Source organism: Eptesicus fuscus, chromosome 13 (assembly GCF_027574615.1).
Source record: "Eptesicus fuscus isolate TK198812 chromosome 13, DD_ASM_mEF_20220401, whole genome shotgun sequence".
Lineage (NCBI taxonomy): Eukaryota > Metazoa > Chordata > Mammalia > Chiroptera > Vespertilionidae > Eptesicus > Eptesicus fuscus.
In genome coordinates this window covers 27,712,720-27,737,573 of record NC_072485.1, presented here as the reverse complement: position 1 = coordinate 27,737,573, position 24,854 = coordinate 27,712,720, and the positions used below count along the sequence as shown (strand labels likewise).

General features: G+C 37.5%; 1 protein-coding gene across 1 annotated transcript in view; it reads left to right on the top strand.

Moving 5' to 3' along the window:
• Positions 1 to 24,854, top strand: part of TYR (tyrosinase) — a 69,123-nt gene that overhangs the window by 27,123 nt on the left and 17,146 nt on the right. Inside the window, exon 3 of the mRNA XM_008153615.3 lies at positions 7,378 to 7,525. Coding sequence (XP_008151837.2) covers positions 7,378 to 7,525 — 148 coding nt within the window. The remainder of the gene's footprint in view (positions 1 to 7,377; positions 7,526 to 24,854) is intronic.

The following is a 24,854-nucleotide window of genomic DNA, read 5'->3' as shown; positions in this document are numbered from 1 at the left end:
TAATTAAGTAGTAACAAAGAGAAATAGAAAATGTATGAGTCATACTTCATTTATAATTAAATTGTGAAGATGAGGCTTTGTCATAAGGAAGACACTATTTGAAATTGAAGATTGATAAATGAAAACCCATCTGTGAAAAATTCAGATATTTTCAAGTGATTTTAATCAAAACATCTTAAAAGTAATTATAGTTAATTTAATACAGATAAAATTTTATTATGTTTTCCTGCAACAAACTTTACTTAATGCTAATTTTTTATCCATGGAATACGTATTCTCTTATTATACATTCATAGCAATAATCCCTATATGCAAATTTATAGAAATGAAAGATAAAAACAAAATAGTCTAATGAGAAAAACATGGGATTTGAAATGAGAAGACTGAGGATATAACTTTGGCATTAGCCATTTAGAAGACATGTGACCATTAGTATGTCATCTAGATTACCCAAGTCAGTATCTTCATCTGCAGTATAAGCATGATACTTACTCTATCTCCCTTATGTGAGGAACATACAATGGTGTGCTGGAGCTGATACATCTGCTGTGAGAACTGAGAGCATTTTTTCCCAACTCTTTACTCAATGACATTAAGTTGGTCCTTTGAAATTAACAATCATGGAATATTTACACCATGAAAATTGACAGGTGTTACCAATCAAAATATTCTCCATATACCCCCCCCCATTTCTCCTCTGAGATTTAGTTATTAATCTTTTGCTAGTACACTACTGGGGATGTCTAATGAGAAAATGTGCCTGAAAGTGTTTTGTGAACTATAACATGTAATGCAAATGTGCTATAATATTCATTATGAAAAATTATAGATATGGAATTTATGACTTGCATATTGATATCATTAAATGATCTTGCCTAATTAAAAAGCAAAGATATAAATGAGATAGGATACATTTAAATTACTTAATTGACTTGTATATTATAGAAATGGCCTATCAAATCAAACCAATGAAGGATTGTTACATAGAACCTTATTAAAGGTATTTAACAATCTGTTTGCCTGGGACTCATATGGGCTTTCTGAGGACCAGGACAAACTATATAATTTGTAGGGCCCAGTGTGAAATGAAAACATTGTGCACCTTTTTAGAAAATTATTAAGAATTTCAAGATAGCAATAGCAGATCATTAAACCAAGTATGGGCAGACTGGGTAGGGGACACTCAGTTGCATGCTTATGAAACTGGCCTACCTAAGACATAGGACTTTCAGTGCTGAAACCACTGAAAGACTAGAATGGTTAGTTATCCTACCTTTGCTTCAAAACATAGTTAGCATTAATATATTATTAATGTTTTAGCACACCTAATGAAATACACCAAAGATATACCAAGTACTGTCAATTCAGTCATGAGTAAAGAGCAGGAAGAGAATATGACTTAAATACTACATTCTATATAATAAAAGCCTAATATGCAAGTCAACTAAACAGCAGAATGACCAGTGGAACAACTGGTCACTATGACGTGCACTGACCACCAGGGGACAGATGCTCAATGCAGGAGCTGCTCCCCGCCCGCAGGAAACAGGCTAGCCTAGGCAGGTGCCAGCGACCCCTCCCCGCTCCCCACAATCACCCTGCTGGTCGCCTCGCAAGAGGGAGGTGACCAGCGGCGGCAGCTGGGGGGTGGGGGGCGGCGCCAGGCTGGCCAAGGCGGGTGCCAGTGGGGGGGGGCCCCCAATTGCCCTGCCAGTTGCCCCACAGATGGGCCCTGATCGCTGGCCAGGCCTAGGAACCCTACCCATGCATGAATTTCATGCACGGGGCCTCTAGTCTAGCTATAAAGCTCTTCGCTTGTTTCAGTCTGTACAAAGAGTACTAAATGACTGCTGTGTGTTTCAGTGTTCCCAAGTCCTTCCAAACACACAAATCTAATCTTAGAATACAGAAAGCCATTATAAAATTTTACCTTAAAACAAATTTCAGATACATTTTAAATGAAGAAAATGGCCCATTATTCTTGATGTGTAAGATCGTTCTATAGGTATATTTATAAACTGGAAATAAGATCTATGAAATGTTAAAAAAAAAGTCACTGGATGATGTAATTTTACATATATATTGTGCATTTATAATATGTATGTAAAGAAAAGGCTTGACATGTGCACACACACACAATGCACACACACAAACATGGAGGCTACCTAGAGGAGAAATTAATCTGGTGTTTAAAATAATAAACAATTTAAGGAGATAAAACATGAAGTAGTTCTGTTGCTCTCCTTTATTGCATTTATGGAGAAGACTATGACTAATTCTGCTGGACTCAACCGTTGTCTTTGTGCAAACAGTGAAGACAATTAGAGCAGTAGTACTCAAACTTGGTGCATATTAGAATCTCCTGGAAGACTTCCCACTGACTTTTTGATCCATAATTTTCTAGGAGGGTCAGAGTATTTGCGTTTCTAACAAATTTACAGGTGGTATTGCTGGCTTTAGGACCATACTTTTGATGACTTCAGAATTTGTGGAGCATTTGCAATCTTAACTATCATCTAACACATAATTATATGGTAGGAAACAATCACCCACCACTACATTTACTTCACTGCTGTTTCCACAGTTGAAAGAATTTCCTGAGTCAAATTAAAAGTATTTTCTAACAAACATAAATGCTAATTAATTACATTTACAGCTGTAGAGCTGGCACTTTATTTTATAAAACTTGAATTGGATTGAAAATTAATGCTTTCATTATACCTAAGGACTAGCTTAGATCCAAAATCTTTTTTTGATTTACAATATTATATTTCTGTGGCAAGGAATTTAAATTACAAGCCTTTTAAAAGTACTCAGCCGTCAAATTCAACCTCCTAAAATGATTGTGTGTAACCTTGTGAGGCAATGCACTTAGATTCTGAATTAAGTTGCACATTAGGAGAGTAAATTAGGGGGGATATAGCCAGTGGGTCTAACAGTCACTTCTCTTCAATCTTAATGTACATTTTTGTATCTTATTTTTGGTTTCTGTTATGCAATTAAGTCTCTGGAACTCCATGAAATGTTATAATTGGTTAGAGATGAACTTAAAATAAAATTAACTCAAATAAATTAAATGTACTGTGTTCTGAAGATTTAACTACATACTTTTTTACATTTAAAAATCCAACAGGCAAGATAAAGTGCAACATCTGAAATCCAGCTTCCTAGAAAGGAGCATACTGAATAACATAAGATGATGTGTGAAAATATACATTCAGCAACTGGCACTTAGTAGTTCCTCAATTTTTTAAACATCATTTTCAAGAGTCTTCTTTGGAACAGTTATCAGTATGAACATATTTCAAGGAAGAATTGCGTGATGTGGAATTTTAAAGTCAGAAGCATTTTTGAACTATCAGAACATAAAAGGAAAAAAATTCAAGTGAAGAAAATAATTCATTCAGATAAATAATCTATCTATCTATCTATCTATCTATCTATCTATCTATCTATCTATCTATATAAAAGGCTAAGTGACCCACTGTATTGGCCAGTACATATAATACACACTGGCAATTTAAAAATAAACATTGACTCTCGCATGCACGATAGATATAAAGCTCTTGCTGGTGCCAATTGCGTGCATGCGTTTCGATCTGTCATGTCATTCCTGAATTTGGTTGACACTTCTATTATAGAGAAAGGGCGAAGAGCGATATTAAAATATTTCTTCTTTTTAAAAATATATATTTTATTGATTTTTCTACAGAGAGAAAGGGAAGGGGTTAGAGAGTTAGAAACATCAATGAGAGAGAAACATCGATCAGCTGCCACCTGCACACTCCCCACCGGATATGTGCCTGCAACCAAGGTACATGCCCTTGACCGGAATCGAACCTGGGACCCTTGAGTCTGCAGGCTGATGCTCCATCCACTGAGCCAAACCTGTCAGGGCTAAAATATTTCTTCTAATTAATTTCCTTTCAATGTGCATGAATCCGTGCACCAGGCCACTAGTATACTAGTATTCAATGAAGTTTTTAAAGTGTGAGTTCAAGTTTAGAGGAGGGAGAGAAATTTAGCCTAAATTGGTGAATTTAAACCCTAGTTGCACAGTAAAATCACATGGGGTGTCTTGAAAACTCCAGGTGCCTGAGCCCCACTCTATACCAATTAAATTTGAATCTCCAAGGGTCAGAGATAGGCATCTATATTAAAAGACAAAGGAATGAACTCGAACACTCTCAGAGCACTATTGGGAAAGAAATGAAAGAGAAAGAGATGGATTGACAAGTTGAAGTTGTCTATTGTTATCATCAGCCTGAAACTGTGTTTATGGATTTCCCATAGGAATGTAGCATGTGGATTTGGAGGCATAACACATGTCACCGTTCTTCACAAAGAGGTTTGAGCCATTTTGGTATCTGTGACTGCTAACAAGGTCCCTGCTGGCTTATTAGATTTTTCTATCCACGGGGAATCCTTGGACAAGAGTGAGGCATTAACACATTCTGCACCTCGCTGTTAATGGGTGAAAATAGCAAGTCAATAAATTAATTTCATAGTCCATAGGAAAGGAGGTTCCTAAGGTATATCAGCAAGTTGGTACAGACACAAGCCAACTCTAGTGTACAGAAAAAAAACACAGGTTTTGAAATCCATGATATTTCAAATCCAATTCCTTGATTTCCTCAATTATCAGTTTGAATTTAGATGTGTTATTTAACTTTAACAAACTTAAGTATTCTCATCTGCAAAAGTGGGAAAGTAATAATATTTATATCACAAGTAGTCCTGGGATTCAAATGAGATCACATAAAGATATTTGAAAAGCTTGCCGTGTGAATTATTACTACACATGTGATGCCAAGAATTTCCTCTTTAACTTGCTCTTCTAAAAGAGAATAAAATCTCAGCAAGAGAAGCTACTGATTTGGTGTAGTCATTTCTTATTTCCCCAAAATGGCTTATCATCCAAAAAATAAGTTGTGTAAAGAAGTAAAATAGAAAATAGCTTATTCACATTTTTATATTATTCCCATCCATGACATTTTCTCTATTTTGTCACTTAAATATCAGAGCAGAGTGAAGGACTCTTATAGGTGAAATGTATCTTTCCTTCCCAATCTCTATAGGATTGTGTAAGGACTAATAAGTATTAGTATTTAATATTTGGTTTTCTTCTAAATACAAAGATGTACAGGCTCTTTTTAAAATATATATATATTGATTTCAGAGAGGAGGAAGGGAGAAGGAGAGAGAGAAATATCAATGATGAGATAGAATCATTGGGTAGCTGCCTTCTGCATGCTCCACACTGGGGATCAAGCCAACAAACCAGATATATGCCCTGATCAGGAATCAAACTGTGACCTCCTGGTTCATAGGTCAATGCTCAACCACTGAGCCACACCAGCAGGCATGATGTAATAGTGTGTGTTTTTTAATCTTTCAAGAATAAAACATGAAATTATGTGAAAAAGGAATCCCCATAAAATTTCAGAGTATAATAAAGTTATTTTAATATGAATGATGGATAATAAGATATATTTTCTAAAAGTGATATGAAGTTCTTAGTTTTAAATTTATACTTTTTATAATATCCCTGAAATTACACTCTCCAAAACTATTTATAATTATGATTAAAACAATTTGGAATCCGCTTAAAATTACATGAGAACATATATAAAATGTAGTTTTAAATTTTCATTTGGTGCTACTCAAGAATAAAAGCTTGAAGACCATTGCTCTTTGAAACTTTGCCCTCCATGATATGTGATTTATTGCTACACAGTAAAGGCAGTAATCATGCATTTAAGAGCTTAAGCTCTAAAATAAAACAGGCTTGTGTTCCAACCTTAACTCTTTTTATTTGTTTTGTAATCTTAGACAAGTTACATGACCTCCCTAAGTCCCTTTTTAAAGTCTATATAATGGAGATGATGAAGGATCAGTCTGAAGGTTATATAAATTAATCATGTCAAACTCTTGGAAAAATTTCTGCACCTACTGAGTGTCATGCATAAAAGTTGTCATAGACAAGCGAATTCAGATGGAAGTGATTGTCCTTAGGCGAAGCTTCCTGAGGGGCCAGGGGTTACTATGATCTCTCAGAAAGATTTCAAAAAGCTCAAAAGGAGGGGATAAGTCACCAGCTGAAGGAGCAGAAGTACTGTGAGCCACAAAGCATTTAATGCAAACGTCAAGAACTGTACCTTTAAAAATGAAGAGGTAAAAAAAAAAAATGAAGAGGTAGATTACAAAATAATTCTAATTGCATGAAATGTAGCTAGACTTCCCCTGTCCAAATTGTAGTGCCTTTACCGTGTCTATCCTCCATCATCTTCATCATTAACATCATCATCATCATCATCATCCAGTTTCTGCTTCCTTGATTTTTCTAAATTCTGAAATTCAGTAATATGCCTTTGTCCATATTCCTTCAACTGGGTTCCAGTGTAGAATTTAACTTCCTTCTAACTTCTGTGAGTTCAGAGTCTTGAGTTCTGCTTATGTTTTACGCTTTGTCTGAATGGGCTCAAATAATATCTTACTAGACCTCTTCCCTGGGAGTGGGTGAGAAAGAATATGAAATACCAAGACCTCTAATGTTGAAGCTTAACTGAAATAAGTTAAAATCCCAACTCTACCACTCCCTCTGTAGCCTTGGGAAACTCAGCTCTTCTCTGAGCTTCAGTTTTCTCTTATTTACAGTGGGGATAATAATTTATAATTGATAGAGTTGCTGTAGATTGGCGGACATATATCACAAAAATGCATTTAGCCCAATTAACATTCGGAAAATAATAGCTCTTATTAAAATTATTATTCCCACTATTAGTATTCCTGATGTAATGAATGGAACAATTTAATAGCGTTCTGATGAACTTTGAAATGAGTATTTTGCAAAACAAAGACAATCTGACCTGATGCCCCCAGACTGTTGATAATGCAGTGATGTGGAAGGTCACAAATATTATATTTTCTCTGAAACCAGAAAACAAAATTTAAAGTAACCAGAACTGGTATGCAAAAGGACAAATAACAGGCTAAAAAGATGTGCTCTAAGTATTGTTCCAGACTGAAGTGAAAATCACTATGCTGATCATTATTTAAAAGGTCTTGCTACTTTTCAGTATCTAAAGGAGGAATAATAAGCAGAAGCAATAGGAAGGACCACAATTTAGCTCTACCTATTTCATCTAACAGTTGTACCCAAATTAATACCAATCAATTCCAGGAAGATTTATTAAATAAATACTCACTGGGTATTCAGAATGTAAAGAATCCCAATACAGAATGAATTTTATAATTATTTTATGACTTTGAATTAAGCTTCCACTTCTAATTATAAAACAAATGAAATAATCACTTAGGTTTTCAATCATTAAGTCAAGCTAACTTTTTTCCCCTCAATTTTCTTTTTACCAACAGGATTTGCTAGTCCACTTACTGGGATAGCAAATGCCTCTCAAAGCAGCATGCACAATGCCTTGCACATCTATATGAATGGAACGATGTCTCAGGTGCCGGGATCTGCCAACGACCCCATTTTCCTTCTTCACCATGCATTTGTGGACAGGTTGGTGGACACTTCTTTATAAATCATGTGCATATTCGTGTAAAATCTAGTGTGACATTAGCTGTTACTGAAAAGCTAAGGAGCTGTGGTGGGGTCTGTTTTCTCAGGTCAGGTTCTTCCAGAAAAAGAACTTAAACTAAGGATTTGAATGTTTTATGAAAATGTTTTGTTACAGACAATCCAGTATGAGAAAGAGAAAAGCCCGTAAGGAGGAGGAGGAGTACAATTTCAGTTGAAGTCCCAGACTCAACCAGATCATGGTAGATTATAAAGTGTCCTCTCAGATTGTCTTGCTTTAAGACAAAGAAACTGAGTTTTTGTATTCCCATACTAAAGAACCATTGGCTCCAGGTTGCCATGAGGTAGGAGCAGTCAAGTTCCCAGGTACTAGCCAATTCCAGTCAAGCTATAGGCTCAGTGTCCAGTGGTCATCTTTGAAAGGTTTCGGTGGCAGTGGTTAGGGTTAAAGCATGTGGAGTCAGGAAGGTGGGCACAGAGAACTAGTGCAGACCTATCTAACACCTTCTGGACGGGGCACTGATCTGCGATATGTCATATATACATATGCTTTTTTTCTCTCTTTCTGGCAATGTATTGTGACTTCTTCATTTCCAACTTCAGACCTTCACATATAAACAGATACAGCCTTTGATCTCAACCATTGACCTGAGCATTATATGAGCAGTTCTCCAGACAGGATGCACTATGGCCCAACCATCCTGTTTAATGTGATTTAATTCTCCCAGAGGTTTTTTCTTTTTTTCTCCCCTATTAACCTTCTCCCATGATAGCAGAAAAGAAAGCGTATAGCGAATGGTCAGCTCTCTTTTTCTAGAATTCAAGAAGAGAAAAGACAATAAAGCATCAAATTATGATAGACAAATGTAGGGCTCTTTCTTTTTTTGTCCCTTCTAAGGTACTTTTATCACAACAGCTAAGGAATTAAAAGCACAGATTTATAGCGATCATGAAACTAATGATGCCATTTTCGTCATAAATATAACAGTCTCTATTTTTTTCCTGTTGTAAAAATAAGAAAACGGAAACTGAAAACTAAATTTTTACTCATCACCATTTCCACCTCACTCTTGTTTCCAGGAATGTGGACATAATATCAAATAAGAAAGTGACCATTAGTCTGGAAGATTATGAGAAAAAAATTTTATTGCCTCTATGGCCACTCTAACATTATAGAAATTCATTAATATCCCAAGTTCAGTTTTATTCAGAAAACATTTTAAGAAAGTGTATAAACACCAAAATTATGATAGTAATATAATACTATAACCACCCATACCCATATATATGGGAGGGAGGGAGAGGGTTAAATAAACATCTTACCAGAAAAGACAGATTGAACTCTTTTTACTCAGTCATTTTTACATTGTATTGTCCTTGAGAGTTTTGGGCATTTTTTAATCTTTAGTGTTATCTCATGAACTTTAAAGAATTCTAGATTTCTGAGACACATTGATGCCCTAAAGCAAGGAATCACAAACTATGGCTTATGGGTCAAATCTATGTTTTACCTTCCTTGTAAATAAAGTTTTATTGGAAGATAGCAGCAGCATTTATTTACCTACTAGAGGCCCGGTGCATGAATTCGTCACGGCTGGGGTCCCTAGGCCTGGCCAGTGATCGAGGCCTATAAGGGGGCCGGCCCAGGGGGAAGGACCCTGGGAGGTTGGCTGGCTGGGGGGAGGGGCTGCAGATGGTTGGCTGGCAGGCCCTACCCCCCCAACCAGGGGACAAGGCCAGCTAGGGGAAGGGGTCACAGGCGGTTGGGGCGGGCCGATCGCTCCCAGATCTGGCTGGTTGGCAGCCGCAGTGCATGTCATAGCAACCGGTGGAGCTCCCGGTTGTTTGAATTCCCACCCAAGGGGACAATTTGCACATTAGCCTTTAATTATATAGGAGAAGAGAAAAATGTTGACCTTTAGCTAGCCCACCAAATGTATAAAAAATGCTATAACTGAATTCAATATCTGGAATCATGTTTATTTAACAGAGATAAAGCCATTATGCAGATGTAAGGCTCTTAGATACTATTCTACCACCTTTGAAAATTAAAAATGTCCATCCTCCCAGAATTCTTGGTTAAACCTATTTTAATACTAGATATCTGTGTGATTATTAAAATAACTCAAAAATCAGCCTGTAGCAAAGTAGTGTCTCATTGAGACGACACAGCCAAGCTAATGAAGATTCTGGGCATGGAGAGGGGAAAAGGAACAGTATTATAAAGAAGGATAAACACCTGTGGATACCACAGAATACTATGGCATCTGAACTTGCCTCCCACGTGTCTTTTTACAGAGATTCATTTCTTCAATCAGAGGTCTATTCGCTGCCATTCAATTAGTCACAAATATATTTATTGAGCACCACTATGTGCTAAATGTATTTGCCTGAATATTTTACATTCCTCCCTGCCTCCATGCAATTCTTATACTATATTCCAAACCTGAAACATATTTTCCTTGAGTTATCTAATTTCTACATAATCTTCAAGACTAGTTTTAATTTCACCCCCAGACCATGTCTGTCTATAACCATATCTCCCATTCAGAGTGTGTTGGAACCAGCTTACATGGGCTAGCAAGATCTAATATGTACATCTTTTCCCAACTTTGCTTTAGTGACTTCAAGCTGTAGCTTGAAACCAGCTATGGTAGGAGTATTTATACAATGAAATTGGCAAATGCTACAAATCAAGGCTTTTATTCTGAGAGCTGGTTATTAAAATAATAGCCAACATACCACTGTTCCCATCTATTAACTCACATCACTTCCTCTCTCTACCCTTCATTTTGGACACATAATTCACATTGTTCTTGTTGATTATGTTACTCATTTGTGTTTTGTCTCTCCCACTAATCTGTGAACTACTTAATGGCAGGGCCCATGCCTTTTATTCTATTCATTTTTCTCAGTATTTTGTCTAGTATATAATTAGTAGACATATAATTAATTCTTATCAGTAAATGATTTTTAAAAACCTTAGCAAATTACATTTATTACAGCTGCAAAAGGAACGACGGAGAAGCCATTGTCATTGAAGAAATTTGTTTTGCAGCTCTTGAAAAGCAAAATGTAATAATCACTCAATGCTATGAACATGTTTTAAGATTTCAGCATGTCGCTCAACTTTTAGATGTGACTCTAAGCACTGAGGAAACCGAATCATGAGATAGGATCACTGGTCTGAGAAAGCAGTCTAAAGGGAATATAGTCAAGTAAACAAGTGCGGTACATTATGATTCCTGCAGTCGTGGGAGATATTCTTAAAAAGTTATATAAAAAGGATGATATATGAACTGAGCCCTTAAGGAAAGAAGGCTTATAAGACAAGGATGGATATTCAAGGTTGGGAAGCACAACTCATACCTCGTTAAAACCAATAAGAAAGTGGAAGTATGAGCTGAAGAAGAAAATGGGAGCATTGGCATTTAAAACAAGAAAATAAGCCTCAAAGCTCATATGCAGAGAAAGTGATAAAAATTCCAGTGGACAAATAATCTGCCACCAAAAGGTACCCATGTTGGGCAAATAGAGACAGAAACTAAAAGTGTCTGATAACAGCAACAACAACAACAAAAAGACCAAAACTACATAAACTAAATCAAATTCTCTTTGCCACTTAAAAAAAAAAAATCAGAGCATGGATCTAACATAATAATTTAAATATATTTAATTTTTCCTATGTTCTAGGCCCTATTCTAAACTCTTTATAAGTTTTGTTTCATGTAATCCATAACAAGTCTATAATGTAGGTTCTAGTATTATTCCTACTTGATAGGTTAAAAAGATTACAAGGCCTTGAACATGGAGTATCCCAAACCCTTGCATCTCTCAGTGAGCTTTGGTTTATAAACTTCTCTGAAAACCCCATGTTCTTGTCAGCCAAGTATCTAACACATGTGTCTTTACCTGCCACCCAGTTCTGTTTAAAATACAGACAAAAAATAAAAAATAATCCTTTATACTGTAGGCAAAGGTGATAAGTAATAAACCAAGGAAATAAGGCCATCAAAATTGAGAACACTTTGCTACAGTTTTTAAAACATTTTATAACTTTTTTAAAATTAAGTATTATAAATCAGGTCAAATAAAATTCACTTTCCAAATTATGTCCCTTATTAGCTCTTTCATATTTTTGAACAAAATGACATTTTAAAACAGATTTCAGATGGTCCACAAGCTCAACACACATTTTATTATAATATGATGATGCTCTTAACATGAAACATGTTTATAATTGCTATCTTTAGTTGAAACAATACACGTTTTGAAATAAGAATTTCATTGTATAGATACGTCATAATTTAGTAATCACTTATTAAGGGGCATCTTAGTTGTTTCTCTTTTTCTAAAAAACATAATATATATATATATATATATATATATATATATATATATATATATACAATTTTGAATTCTGAGTGCAGCTAAAGAACAAATTTTCAACACGAACCGAAAGGTGTTTATTACAACCTTATCACATTTAAAATTGTTAGATATTTCCAAATTGCCTTCCAAAAATGATTGTTCCAGCTATCTTCCCACAAATAACAGAGAATGAAAGTGTGTCAGTGACCCTGTACCAGGTGCTATAACCTTGTTAATCTTTGCTACTCTGGGAAGCAGAAAAATATTCATTTGAATTTCTCTACTTCCTATGTATGTTATTGAATATATTTTTTCTAAAATGTCTGTTTACATTTTCCGCTATTTTGTATTAGGTTTGTGTGTCTTTTTATTCCTGAGCTATATAGGCTCCTCATAATTTTCTTAATTGGCCATTTTGTCATAAATATTACCAATGCTTTCTGCAGTTCTTAATTATCTTATAAAGTTTTAGGGGTATGCTTTTAGCTATTCAGAAGTTGTTTTTGTATGGTTCTTTTCATTCAATCTTTTGTTCATGGCTTCAGAGTTCTTAACTTTTTGTATTTTTATCTATAAAAAGATTGAATTGATCTAAAGCTCCAAGGTCCTTTCTGGACTTTACAATACTCTGGGTAATGTTTTTTGAAAAAAAATGACAGTAGAATGCATTAGTACAATTACAGGGCTTGAGCAGATTTTTTAGTGACAGCTTAATCATGCTTTTAGTTATGATTAATAGGTAACTGACAAATAGATAAGACCAATTCATAGTTAAAATTATTTTTCTCTACTATTCAGATTAAGGTCTGACAAGGGACTCTGTGCTCTTCTCAAGGTTGCAAAATAATACCAAAACTTTTTAGCAAGGAGAGTGTTGAGGAGCAATCAATGCAACAAAAAGAATAGGTTGGAGTTTGTTTACTCTTCTTCTCTAAGAAGATCAGATTTGGGGCATGATAAAGACAGAAACATTTGAAACTTTAAACCAACCTAACAGCACAACACCCCTCAAGCAAAGCTTGATGTTTTCACAAGGGAATGAGGAGCTTTTATGGCTATAGCTTCCTCAGGAAAGAAGGTGAACATTAGTGCTGAATGGAGCCTTGTAAATAAATGTCAAAGCAATAGAAAGGGGGCTTTGGAAAGATTTCCATTTCCTTGACGGGCCTATCTGGACAAAAGCAGGCAGGCCCCTGCATGTTGTGGTCATTCATCTGTTTTAGGGGTGGGGAATGTCTGTCCTATGCACCATATGAGACGAGCAAAATCATGTGGTCTGGCCCTGCCAAAGCATTAGGGGTGTTAATTAAATATTTGACCAAATATAGCAGGGTAATTTTTAAATTAATAATTCTCTATGGCCCAGGAATCCTATATAATAAAAGCCTAATATGCTAAGTGTCCGGTTGTCCGGTAGGCCATTCAACCAATCAAAGCGTAATATGCTAATGATATGCTAAGGCCACTCAACCGCTAGCTATGATGTACACTGACCACCAGGGGGCAGACAGTTGACCTGTCAACCAGTTGCGATGACACGCACTGACCACCAGCCAGGGTGCAGACACTCTGATAGGTTAGCTTGCTGCTGGGGTCTGGCCGATTGGGACTGAGTGAGATGGACCAGACATGCCCTGGAGCCCTCCCACGGTCCCTCCCCAGCTGGCCAATCTCCCGCATCCCTCCCTGGCCCCAATCGTGCACCGGTGGGGTTCCTCGGCCTGGCCTGTGCCCTCTCACAATCCGGGCTGAGGGACACCCCCACCCCTGAATGCATGTATTTCATGCACCGGGCCTCTAGTGACATTATAAATATCCAAATAGCCCTTGGCAGAAAAAAGGTTCCCTACTCGTTTAATTCAACAAACATTAATTGTCCTCTATGTGTTGTGTGCTGTATTGGGCACGGGGCTGCAGCAGTCACTAATACTATTCCTCCCTACCTAATGCCTCCCAGTCTAGGTGTGTAAATAACAAAATGTAACTTCTGCAGTAATAGTGGTTTAACGGGCTGGAGTATGTGGGAGCAAAGAATAGAGCACCAAGGAAGTCAGGACCCCAAAGAGCAGTCTTTTCAAGCCTTGTGACTACAGCACCTATCACCACACCTGGCAATGAAGGGCTATTCAATGGGTAATCCGTTGTTAGATTCTGTTGTTTGGAACACTCTTACGACTGGCGGCTTTATGAAGAATGAGTAGGATTTTTGACCTGTGAAGTTTGATAATAAAAACAGTCAATTCATAGAAAAGGGAGGCATAGAAGTGTGAGGTTAAAAGAAACTTCAGGGAATAGGCAATAATTAACACACTACTAAAATACTAAAAACGCAGCTGATATTTGAATGTTTGCTATGCACCAAATGCTAAGTGCATCGTAAGCATTTAATACTTAGGGCATCCTACCATTCAAGTGTTGTCAACCCCATCTCATGAATGAGTGGACTGAAACACAGAGAGTTTGAGTAACATGTCAGAATATGAATCCGTGATCTTCACAAAGGATTTAGAGAGAGAAATGTTTGTATATATAAACTCGTTCTTATAAAGAGAGTAGAGTATAAGGAACCTTTTTAAGGTACTTTTGTTCTTTATTCACTATTGTCTCAGTGCTCTACAATATTGACAGCACCTCACTGGCTGTCCTGTAGCTTGTCTCTCAAGTGCATGGGAATCCCAGTGAGGTACGAATCTAAAGCAAAAGATTCCTGGGATGGCAAGCCTGCGTCATCCTCGCTACAGATTAATTACATTTTCTGGAATGACTTCTTGGCTGTATTTGCCACTGAGGCTTCCCCTCCACTCTGCTCCGCAAGCATCCCTTGGGCCATCCTGCTAAGAAGGCTGCCCTGACCCCATGCCCACAAGCCAAGTGCCTACCAACTTGGCAGCCCAGAAATAGTCCAGGCAGAAGGCAGATCCCCGCAGCTGCAGGAACGAACAGCAGATTGCTTGCCTGCTGGGGATTGCAAGGCTGAGCTTGCTCAGAAAGGCAAAAATCCCAGGGTTATGGAAGCGGGTGAGCTCAGAAACCAGAGAAATGTCTTCAAGCCTGCTCTAGGAATCAGACAGATGGCCGAGGAGAATCTGTCTGTTTCTTGGTTTCTTTTCATACTGTTGGGTTGTGGCCAACTTTAAAAATGCTCCCTGTTTTCTAAAGCAGGTGAATTAATTCCCTAGAATAGTGGTCGGCAAACTCATTAGTCAACAGAGCCAAATTTCAACAGTACAACAATTTAAATTTCTTTTGAGACCCCAATTTTTTTAAACTTAAACTATATAGGTAGGTACATTGTTATTAATTTAATAAGGGTACTCCTACGCTGGCCTTTGCTAAAAACTCAAGGGGCCAAAGAGCCGCATGTGGCTCGCAAGCCGCAGTTTGCCAACCACTGCCCTAGAACAAGTAGCATTTATGCCATTATAGTCATCCTTATCCACAGTCTCACAATTGTTTCTGTTCTTGCTGCTATTGTTGAATTGAGTTCTTCCACCAATCTGCTTTGTTTGGACTTATTTGTAAGTTTATCTATTTCTCCCACTAAATCTTGAGCTCCATGAAGACTGGCTCTATGTATTGATCATCTCTTGCATTTAGCACAGACCCAAGCACCTAACACAGACCTTAGCACATAGGAAACATTCATTAAACACTTACTAAAGTGCTGTATAATTGATAACTTATTTTTTTGTGGAACAAAATATTAATCTAAAGGAATTGAATTGTTCTTTATTAGTTGATAAAGAAGCCATATGCTAATCTAAAACATGTTCCTTGTACAATTTGAAAAATCTCCCAAGTCTTTGCCAGATTAATATGTTTTAGTATTAGGAAAATTAAATTGCTTAAATTAAAGTATATTGACAACTTAAAAATCCCAGTGAAAGAGGATAAAGAAACATGAGTTGTCATTGATGTTTGTGGAACTTTTAAATCTAAAAAAGAATATTAAGACCAATCAAAACCCCTTATTTTACAAATAAGGACATCAGGGCCCAGAGAGGGTAGCTCCCAAGGACACAGTATTATGCCAAGTAGAGGGAATAATGTGTCCAGGTCTTGTGGTACAAGGTAGGAGGCCCCAGAGATCAGAATGGAATTTTTAATGTGACAGGGGATATGTAACCAAGGGAAGCAGAGCAACATGACTATAGGAAGGTCCTCACCATAATTATTAGAGAGCCAAAGGTCAGAACTGTTGAAATGGCAGCAAATATCAGGTCTAAGGGATGAGCAGGCTCTAAAATAAATTAAAAATCAGGAAATCAGGACACTGGGAATCAATAAATCATGTAATCAAGATCACAGATTTTAGCATCAGACATGCTTATTTTGAATCCCAGGGCTGCTATATCTAGTTGCATGATCTCCAGCAAGCTGCTTACTGTCCCCTAAGCTTTCCTTTTCTCAGCCATAAAATTCTGCTAATATTAGCAGCTATCTGAACTTGTACATTTGAATGATTATATAAACACATACAAAAGTTCTTAGCGCAAAATTATGAGACAGCTGAGGTCCTTGACATTAAGATTCTTATATTCTAGTAAGGAAAAACACAAAGTAAAGAAATAAGCACAAAATTCAGTTAAGTACTATAGCTTGATATAAAATATGTATTTTATAAAGAATTACTTGGAAAGTTTCCAATTTAGATAGGCTAGTCATAACAGACGTTACTAATTCAGCCCATAATAGGTGGTGAAAATAATTCAAACTGTAGTAGGACAAATATAGAATAAGAATTGAAAAATGTCAAATTAGACCAAGCTTTTAAAATTGGGATGACAAAATACAACTGAGAGAGAGGACAGCAACTTGTTTGAAAGGAAGAATAATTAAGAAAAAGAGTTTTAGAATGGCCTCTTTTCTTTAACAATAAGAGATACCTGACTGAATTTTAACTTAAGAGAAATTTAAGAAATGAGAGAGAAAAAACACATTAAAAGTGAAGTACATTGAAATGCTTTAGAAAGCTTTAAAAAATCTATATGGCTTCAATTCTAAAATATTATTCTGTAGAGTAAATTTTTCCATATTTTCCTTAACAGAAAACTAATCAAATCATGATGATATATAATATATCCATAGGAAAGGGTATATTGAGAACCTCATAGGTCAAATTATTTATACAATGTCTTTTTATTATATGACTTTTTATTAAGATACTTTAGGTTACATAAGGATTTCTGAAAATATATAAAAAAAAAATTCTGCTTATAAGATTGACAAAGCAGAGAACAGAGAAAACCAAGGATGTATGATACAAATGTTATTTTCACCCTGGAGTTAAGAAGGCCCGAGATAACTGTTGTCAAGTACGAAATGTCACAATAATCTAGAAATAACAACGTGGATGAGAATCTGTTGGAAACTCTGGAAAGACAGATTATTAAACTCAAAAATGTCAAAATGGTGGCAATGAAAGGGGTTTTCTGTAGCCATGTCCTTACAAAAAGCAATCCATCAGGAGAAAGATACCTATATATTGATTAAAGCGGGGGGGAGAGGGGGGAAGTGATTTTTTTAAAGTACTTTTCCCTCAAGAAAAGCATCAGCAAAACCCCATTAATCTCAGAGAAAAAGACAAGCAGACAAGTTTCAAGATTCATATTATGGGTTTTGCCTAGTGTCAGTTAGCACAGCTTGGAGTTTGGTGGCAGAATTCTTAGCTCCCTCCCAGAGGCAGCTAATCTTTGCCTGGAAACAGGGCAGGAACTGGAGTGTAGGTGCAAATGTTTCCTCCCATTTCCTAGCAGCTGATATTTTTTCTTTATATACAAACAAAACAAAAGCCCTAGCCGGCTTGGCTCAGTGGATAGAGTGTCGACCTGTGGACTGAAGGGTCTCGGGTTTCATTCTGGTCAAGGGCATATGCCTGTGTTGTGGGCTCAATTCCCAGTAAGGGCATGCAGGAGGCAGCCAATCAATGATTCTCATCATTGATGCTTCTATCACTCTCTCCCTCTCCCTTCCTATCTGAAATAAATCAAAATATATTAAAAAAAAAAAAAAAAGGTCTGTGATCTGAGAAGTTTTTCTGCCTCTCCCTCACTAGCAGCCAATGAACAGCCTGCACTCAAGGAGCCTAGAGCACAAATGCACTTGCCCTTCACCTTCAGACCTGGGCAGGCCCACGAGTCTTCTCTTTTGCCTCTCATTCTTTCCCATGGGGTTTCAGTAAAGGCCAATGAAAAAGGGTGGGAAAGGGTTGTGTATTCTCACTGTGTCTTAGATTCCTAGGAATTCTAAACAGTTCCATAGCCCACAGGTAGCTTAATTAATTTGCTGAAACTAGTTTCCCTCTGATGCAGTTTTGTGGCTTTTACTCTTTCCTTTCATATTCTGCCAAAGTTGAAACAGATCACCTATCCTGGCTTTCCTCAACATGTCTTGCCACCCATTAGAATCTGTTTGCCTCATTTCCCCTGTGACTCTAGCTCTCTGATGAGGCAAAAATGTGATTTTCAAACTGCAATTTTTTTTTCTTACTGTTAAATTGGAATGACGGTCTCTGCCTCTTAAGCAGAAGCAGACTGATTGCTGACAAGTATTAATTTTCTCCTCTCTTCTCAGTCACAAAGTGAAGGCAATACCAGTGTCTGTGATAAGTGTCAAGATGGAAGTAATCAAGCAAAATCCTTGGGGCAAAGACTAGGGAATGAGGAATGGATCCTAAGAGCAACTGATGAAGCTAAGACTTGTCAGTGTGATCAGATGCTGATTCAGGGCTGCTGTCAGAGGGACCACTCAGTAGGAGTGGTGTTAACGTAGGAATCAAAGTTCACGAGTTAGTATTAGCACGCAGAATAATTCTCACGGTGCATTGTTATTATTGTGGGATTCATATGGAAGAGCTGTGTTTCCCTTCTTAGGCAGCCTATGAGCCCATGTGGCGGCAGAACAAAGAAGAAAAATGAAAATACTACTTAATAGTAATCTTTTACTTGTATTCTGATCTTTGGCATCTGCAACTGACACACATATGGTTCAAAACTAATATTCATAGGTTGTTATGTCATCAGGATGCAATATGAGTAAGAAAGCCAGTGAGTGATCAAAGTCTGCACTTACGGTATTGAACACTCAAAATTTTGCAAGTGCAATTAAGGTATGTAGGTATGTTGTTTTTTAATTAATTTTTTTTTCTTTTTCTTTCAGGTAATTTCAATCAATCCATTTTAAAATATGCCTTTTTGGCATTTATTACCCATTTGTAAAGATTCGCTTTAATTATTTAAATTTCACTTCCAAATTTCTTAGTAACAATTAGGAACTTTCTATACAACAATTTATTTATACACTCCCCTCATGCTGAATATTTATATACTTTTTCAAATTTGGATATTTTGTAGGATGTGTGTAATTTTTCATTTAAATTTAAAAGCAGATGTATGCTTCTGTTATTGGGAAACTTATAGGTATGTTTGGTACAATTTGAGTATGTGACTATATGTTTCATGTGTAAAATGTGTGAAATCTAAATATAATTACTGGCTTGGGTTTTCTTAATTTTATATGTAAATATTTTCTTATCTTTGTAAAATATTAATCTATCACCAATTAGCCAAGAAAAACTTAATTTTTTATAGTTTGTTATAAAAAAACAATAAGGATGTGTGTGTGTGTGTGTGTGTGTGTGTGTGTGTGTGTTCTCTGTTAGTCAGGATTTTATGAGAGAAAATAGAAATAATGTCATTCATTTTAATGGAGAAAATTTAATACAGTAATAGGTTAAATAAATTAGAGAAATAAAAAGTGAAAAAGGAAACTGAAAGAATGCCGGGGCTGACCAGTAGACCCTGAGTGACAGATGAATGGATTACTCTGACACAATGTTTGCTGTGAAAGAGAGGGCTAAGGGACTGCCTGGCTAAAGGAACCACACAGCCTTGATTGTCTGTCTAGTTAGGTTTTTAGTGTAGCAGCAGTTTGAAATAAAGTTTATCTTTTAGATACAATTGGTAGGGTACGTAATCTTGGGAGGACACATGTGTTTGTAGTGTCCTTTAAGCAAGGACACCCAAATATTAAGCATAAGGATTCCAAGTAAACACCTGGGGGTCTGCACGTGCACAGACTGGTTTGGAAAGGTCAAGGAATAATTAGGGGCATCGCCTTTGGCACTCCTCTAAGTTGGAATTCCAATAAACAGGGTGGGTGGCCTTCCGCACACTTCCCTTTTCTTGGAATGTCCTCCTTACAAACTTTCCAACCAAGCCTCATGCTTACCCACAAAAGAACAAAGGGATATGAGCTGGAGGAAGCAGTGCCAGTCTTAGGGCTGGAGAAAGATAAGGCAATGATTATAGGTACTGGATTCTAGTGACTTTTGGAGGACCTTCCCAGAACTGGACTCAGACTTCTGATGAGGAAACATTGTTCAGTTATTGTTGGTATCTCATGGCACTACTTGGTATTAAAAGAGGGGGCTCATGGAGCAGAAATTCCAACCTCTGAGTAGGGCTCTAGTGAGCTGGTATTGATACTGCAGGAATTGAGCAATTTCTTACAGAACTAGATCTCAGATTTCTGAGGAGGGATTATAGCCCAACTCATGTTGAAACTTCTTAAAGGAAGGGATGCTGATTCTGGGAATGCTGATAAAAAAGCTGGAGGTTGGACTCTACAAGTCTTCTTAGGATAAAGAGAAGTTGCTGAAATAAACAAGAAGAAACACACCCTTCATTCTTCTCATCTATTGCCAGTGTCTGTCAGGGATCCAGCTAGCAAAGGAGTCTCAGCCCCAGTATCACAATGTGAGGTAGAGTGCAATATCTTTGGGGCTGAAAAAACACTGGCTAACAACTAGCAGAGTCCAGCCTCCGGCCACTTAGAATCAATACACACACAACCTCCTACCTTCATGTGGTTAAATTTCCTATTAAACCAATGCCATGCTTACCTTTTCTTCCCTTTACAAAGATTCCCACATTCTATCACCAAAAAGCGATAACTAAAGCCCCTAAAGCCATTATATTAATTTCTAATTAATCCTCACAGCATCCCTCTCTGAGAGATGTTACATAACTCTCCAATGCTGTCACAGTCTATATTGGATATTCTGTACTAAAAACAAAATTGTAAAATTAAGGATTATTGATTATTCTTATATGAAAGAACAGAAGAAAGGAGACATGAAAAAAGTTAACATACCAAAATATGTCTCTATACATACCCAGACACAAATTAGGTAGTGTTAAAATTACACTTAGAATAGACAGGGAAGAACATAAGCATGGCTGCTGCAGACCTCATTTCCATAACAGATTATAATGCCCTGGTTGTTTTTATCATGTTTTTTTCCTAGCCACACCATGTTCTGTTTGCCCTCAGCCAGTGTCTCTGCTAGCCAAGCCCCTTTACCAAGTGAATGATCCTAACTTCGATGCCTAGAGGATCTGATTTCTAAGCTATTTTCCTTTTCTTTAGTTACTATATATAGTCTTCCATTAAATTTTACTGTTTAACACAGAAGTGCTAAAACTGCCCAGAGGATGCTCTGAATTTCATACTTAGACTTCCCTACACTACTGTATAGCAACACTCCAAATATCTATATATATAAAAGCCTAATATGCAAAGTGTCCCCTTAGGAGTTTAACCAACCAGGAGTTCAATCACTTGCTATGACATGTGCTGACCACGAGGGGGGCAGCGCGGAACGAAGGAAGGCCCAAGCCTGTACCTAGCAGCCACTAGGGACCCTACCCGTGCATGATTTTTGTGCACTGGGCCTCTAGTACCTTGATATGAGGATCAATCACTTCAGCCAGTATAGTATCCCTCTTTCTTATACACATGTTCAGTGGCATGCAGTACCTAAAATGTCCTTCAATTGAACTTCAAATTCAATGTAATATTACTATGTATCCTTGTAGAAGTAGTCCTACTTGGGAAAAAAAAAACACAATAAAAAGCAAACAATTTCAAAGTTTTAATGACTGGGGAAAATTTGTATGTGGGTGATAAGATGTAGTTGTGAAAGGAACCATTCCCACTTCCACTCTTATTTCTAGCACCTTCAGAGAATGCACATGGGAGAATACTTGTCAGTAATTCAAAGCATATACTGCCTTTGTCAGACATGACTCAACTCTTCAGGATGTTTTCAACCAACCGGTACCCCAGCTGAATCTTGAATGGCCAATCCATTCTTTTATTAGGCCAGTTGCTTTTAGGTAATGGATTGCATGGTTAAGCTAAATTCCATATGAAATAACACAGTGTTGCAATGCTTTTGCTGTGGAATGCATTCTGCAGTTAGAAGCAAAGTTGAGTAGAATTTGTGATAATAAAGAAACATTCCATGGGTCCATGGTAATGCTGGCAGAAGCCTTATCTACAGAGGAAGCAAATCCATATGCAGATATTCATCTATTCTGGTGAAAGCAATTACTGTGTGCTTTCTGATGATAGGAGTCCAATACAATCAATGCATCAGGTGAGTGAATTATTCCCTGCTCCCAAGGAATGGTGTGTCATCAGAACCTCACAGTTGGTCTCCAGTATTAGCATATTTGGCACTGTAGAATGGTTGTAGCTAGGTCAGCCTTTGTGAGAAGGAGAGCTATATTGTTGAGCCTATGCCTAGCCTCCTCTGTCACCATGGCTACTTTTTACCTGGGTTTATCGAGAAAACACTGTTGCAACTTGAGAAAGAGGCTGAATGAAATCAACAGAACTTATCAACTTGTCCACCTTATTATTTATAACTAGAGGCCCAGTGCACAAAATTCGTGCACAGGGGGAGGGGTTCCCCTCAGCCCAGCCTGCACCCTCTTGCAATCCGGGACCCCTTGGGGGATGTGCTGCAGCATTGGGCCTAAACCGACAGTTGGACACCCCTCTCGCAATCTGGGACCGCTGGCTCCTAACTGATCGCCCCTAACCACTCGCCTGCCTGCCTGATTGCCCCTAACCTCTCACCTACCTGCCTCATCACCCCTAACCACTCTGCCTGTCTGCCTGATTGCCCCTAACCACTTGCCTGCCTGCCTCATTGCCCCTAACCACTCACCTGCTTGCCTGCCTGATCGCCCCTAACCACCTCTGCCTTAGCCCCCGCCACCATGGCTTTGTCCAGGACATCTGAAGGTCATTTGGCTGTCTGGTATAATTAGCATATTATGCTTTTATTATTATAGATGGGAGGGTGCATTTAGATCTGTAAGAGAATAGCTTCATAACTACAATATGTTCTAAATATAAACTTTTATTCTATAACATCTATTTTCTCCTCAAATATAAATTCCCTCAGATATCCCTCCCTTGAGATTTCTTTCTATAGAGAAAGGCAAGTAAAATATTTTTCAAAGTTTCTTTCACTCTCTTAAGACTGACAGAGGCCCAGTATTTTGGTATATCATGATTAATTATGAATTTCCTTCCTATTTGCATGTTCAGGTCTCTAAATGCAGAGAAAGTGGTGAAGATCCTTTGAGGAGAGAATGAAAAGTAGATGAAGTCAATGAAAGTTGAAGGCAAAGTACACTCACCTATCCCCCAGCTGGGGAGAATCAAGAATTCCTAAATGGAATCGTGGGGGGTGTGCTACTATTCCAGAGGACCACTGTGCAAACTGTTATCTCTTCCTTGAAATTCTCTACGAGGTTGTCCCTCCCTCTCCATCCACCAACTGAGCCTCTAGCAACTCTTCAAGCTCCAGCCCAAATATTACTTCTTTTTCCTTCCCATCAGTCAGAGCTGATCACATCCTTCTTTTTATTGTCTTTTACTTATCTTCACTGTAGTGTCTATTAAAACTGCTTGTTAGTGTATCTGTATTCCCTTCCAGACTGTGGGTGCTTTTAAGTGCAGGAACACTATTTCTAAGGTCTTTAGGTACAAGACTCATGGCAGCCACTCCGAGATATTTGCTGGATTTTGTTTGGGGACTTGGAGTTTGGGGATTAACAAACACTGACCCCGATTTCACATAGAAAATGTGCCAAATTCAAGGCTTCTGTTCTATGAAAAGGATGTCCAGGTACCACACACTATTAGCTGCTGGCCTCAAGGGGAAAAAAAAATGCAAGTATGGTTGCCCAGTCTGTTCCAGCCCTCAGCATTCATTCCCTGTTTTCTGCCACTTGGTTATGGAGTGGAATGTGTCTCTGTGGTCCCTGTTTCCCTTGCTGTGTTCCTCATTTCATGAATTTTACTATAATCGCTTGGGAAAATAGGAAATAAGTGATGACAACGTGGGACATTTACAGAAATCCCAAAGTCCTCACTGTCATAGACCCTTAAAGTTTAGTTTATATTGACTCTTCCTGAGATGGTCTGTGCTTGCTCCTTGGACTGTCTATACTCTGTTATTCATTGTTTGCTTCATGGGCTTCACTCGTTTCTCGCCTTTCTAGACATTATTTCTTAGCACAGAAGATAGGGATGCTTTCCTTTGCAGCAGTTCCCTCCCCATAGTGGAGGGAGATACAGTCAAACAGAATAACAAAGTTCTTTTCCTGAAGTGGCAGTTTATATTTTTGACTACAGAATGGGTGACACTCAGATCACTGACCTTTGTAAGAAATGCACTTGTCAAATGTTCACAACTGGCATAGAAGGTTAGAGGAACAGAAAAGGGAAAAGACTTGGAAATATTGATAGATGAATATTTGGCTATAAAAATAAAATAAAATAAAATAAAATAAAATAAAATAAATAAATAAATAAAATAAAATAAAAGGTAGGTAGGTGGTTATATAGCTACTATTTTAGAGAAAAACACACAAAGAACATTTTTTTTCGGGCCTTGACCTATCTTTTTGTGGGCTCCTTCCTTCCAGTAGTCAGAATCATTTGCTGTGATTACTAGTAAGATGTCAGGTTGTCAATCCAGATGAGTCTGATTTCTGAAAGCTGTTTTGTATGATCTTGTTTTTTAGGCAAGACTTGAACACATTATATTTTTTCTCATCTAAATTTCCAGTGATACTAG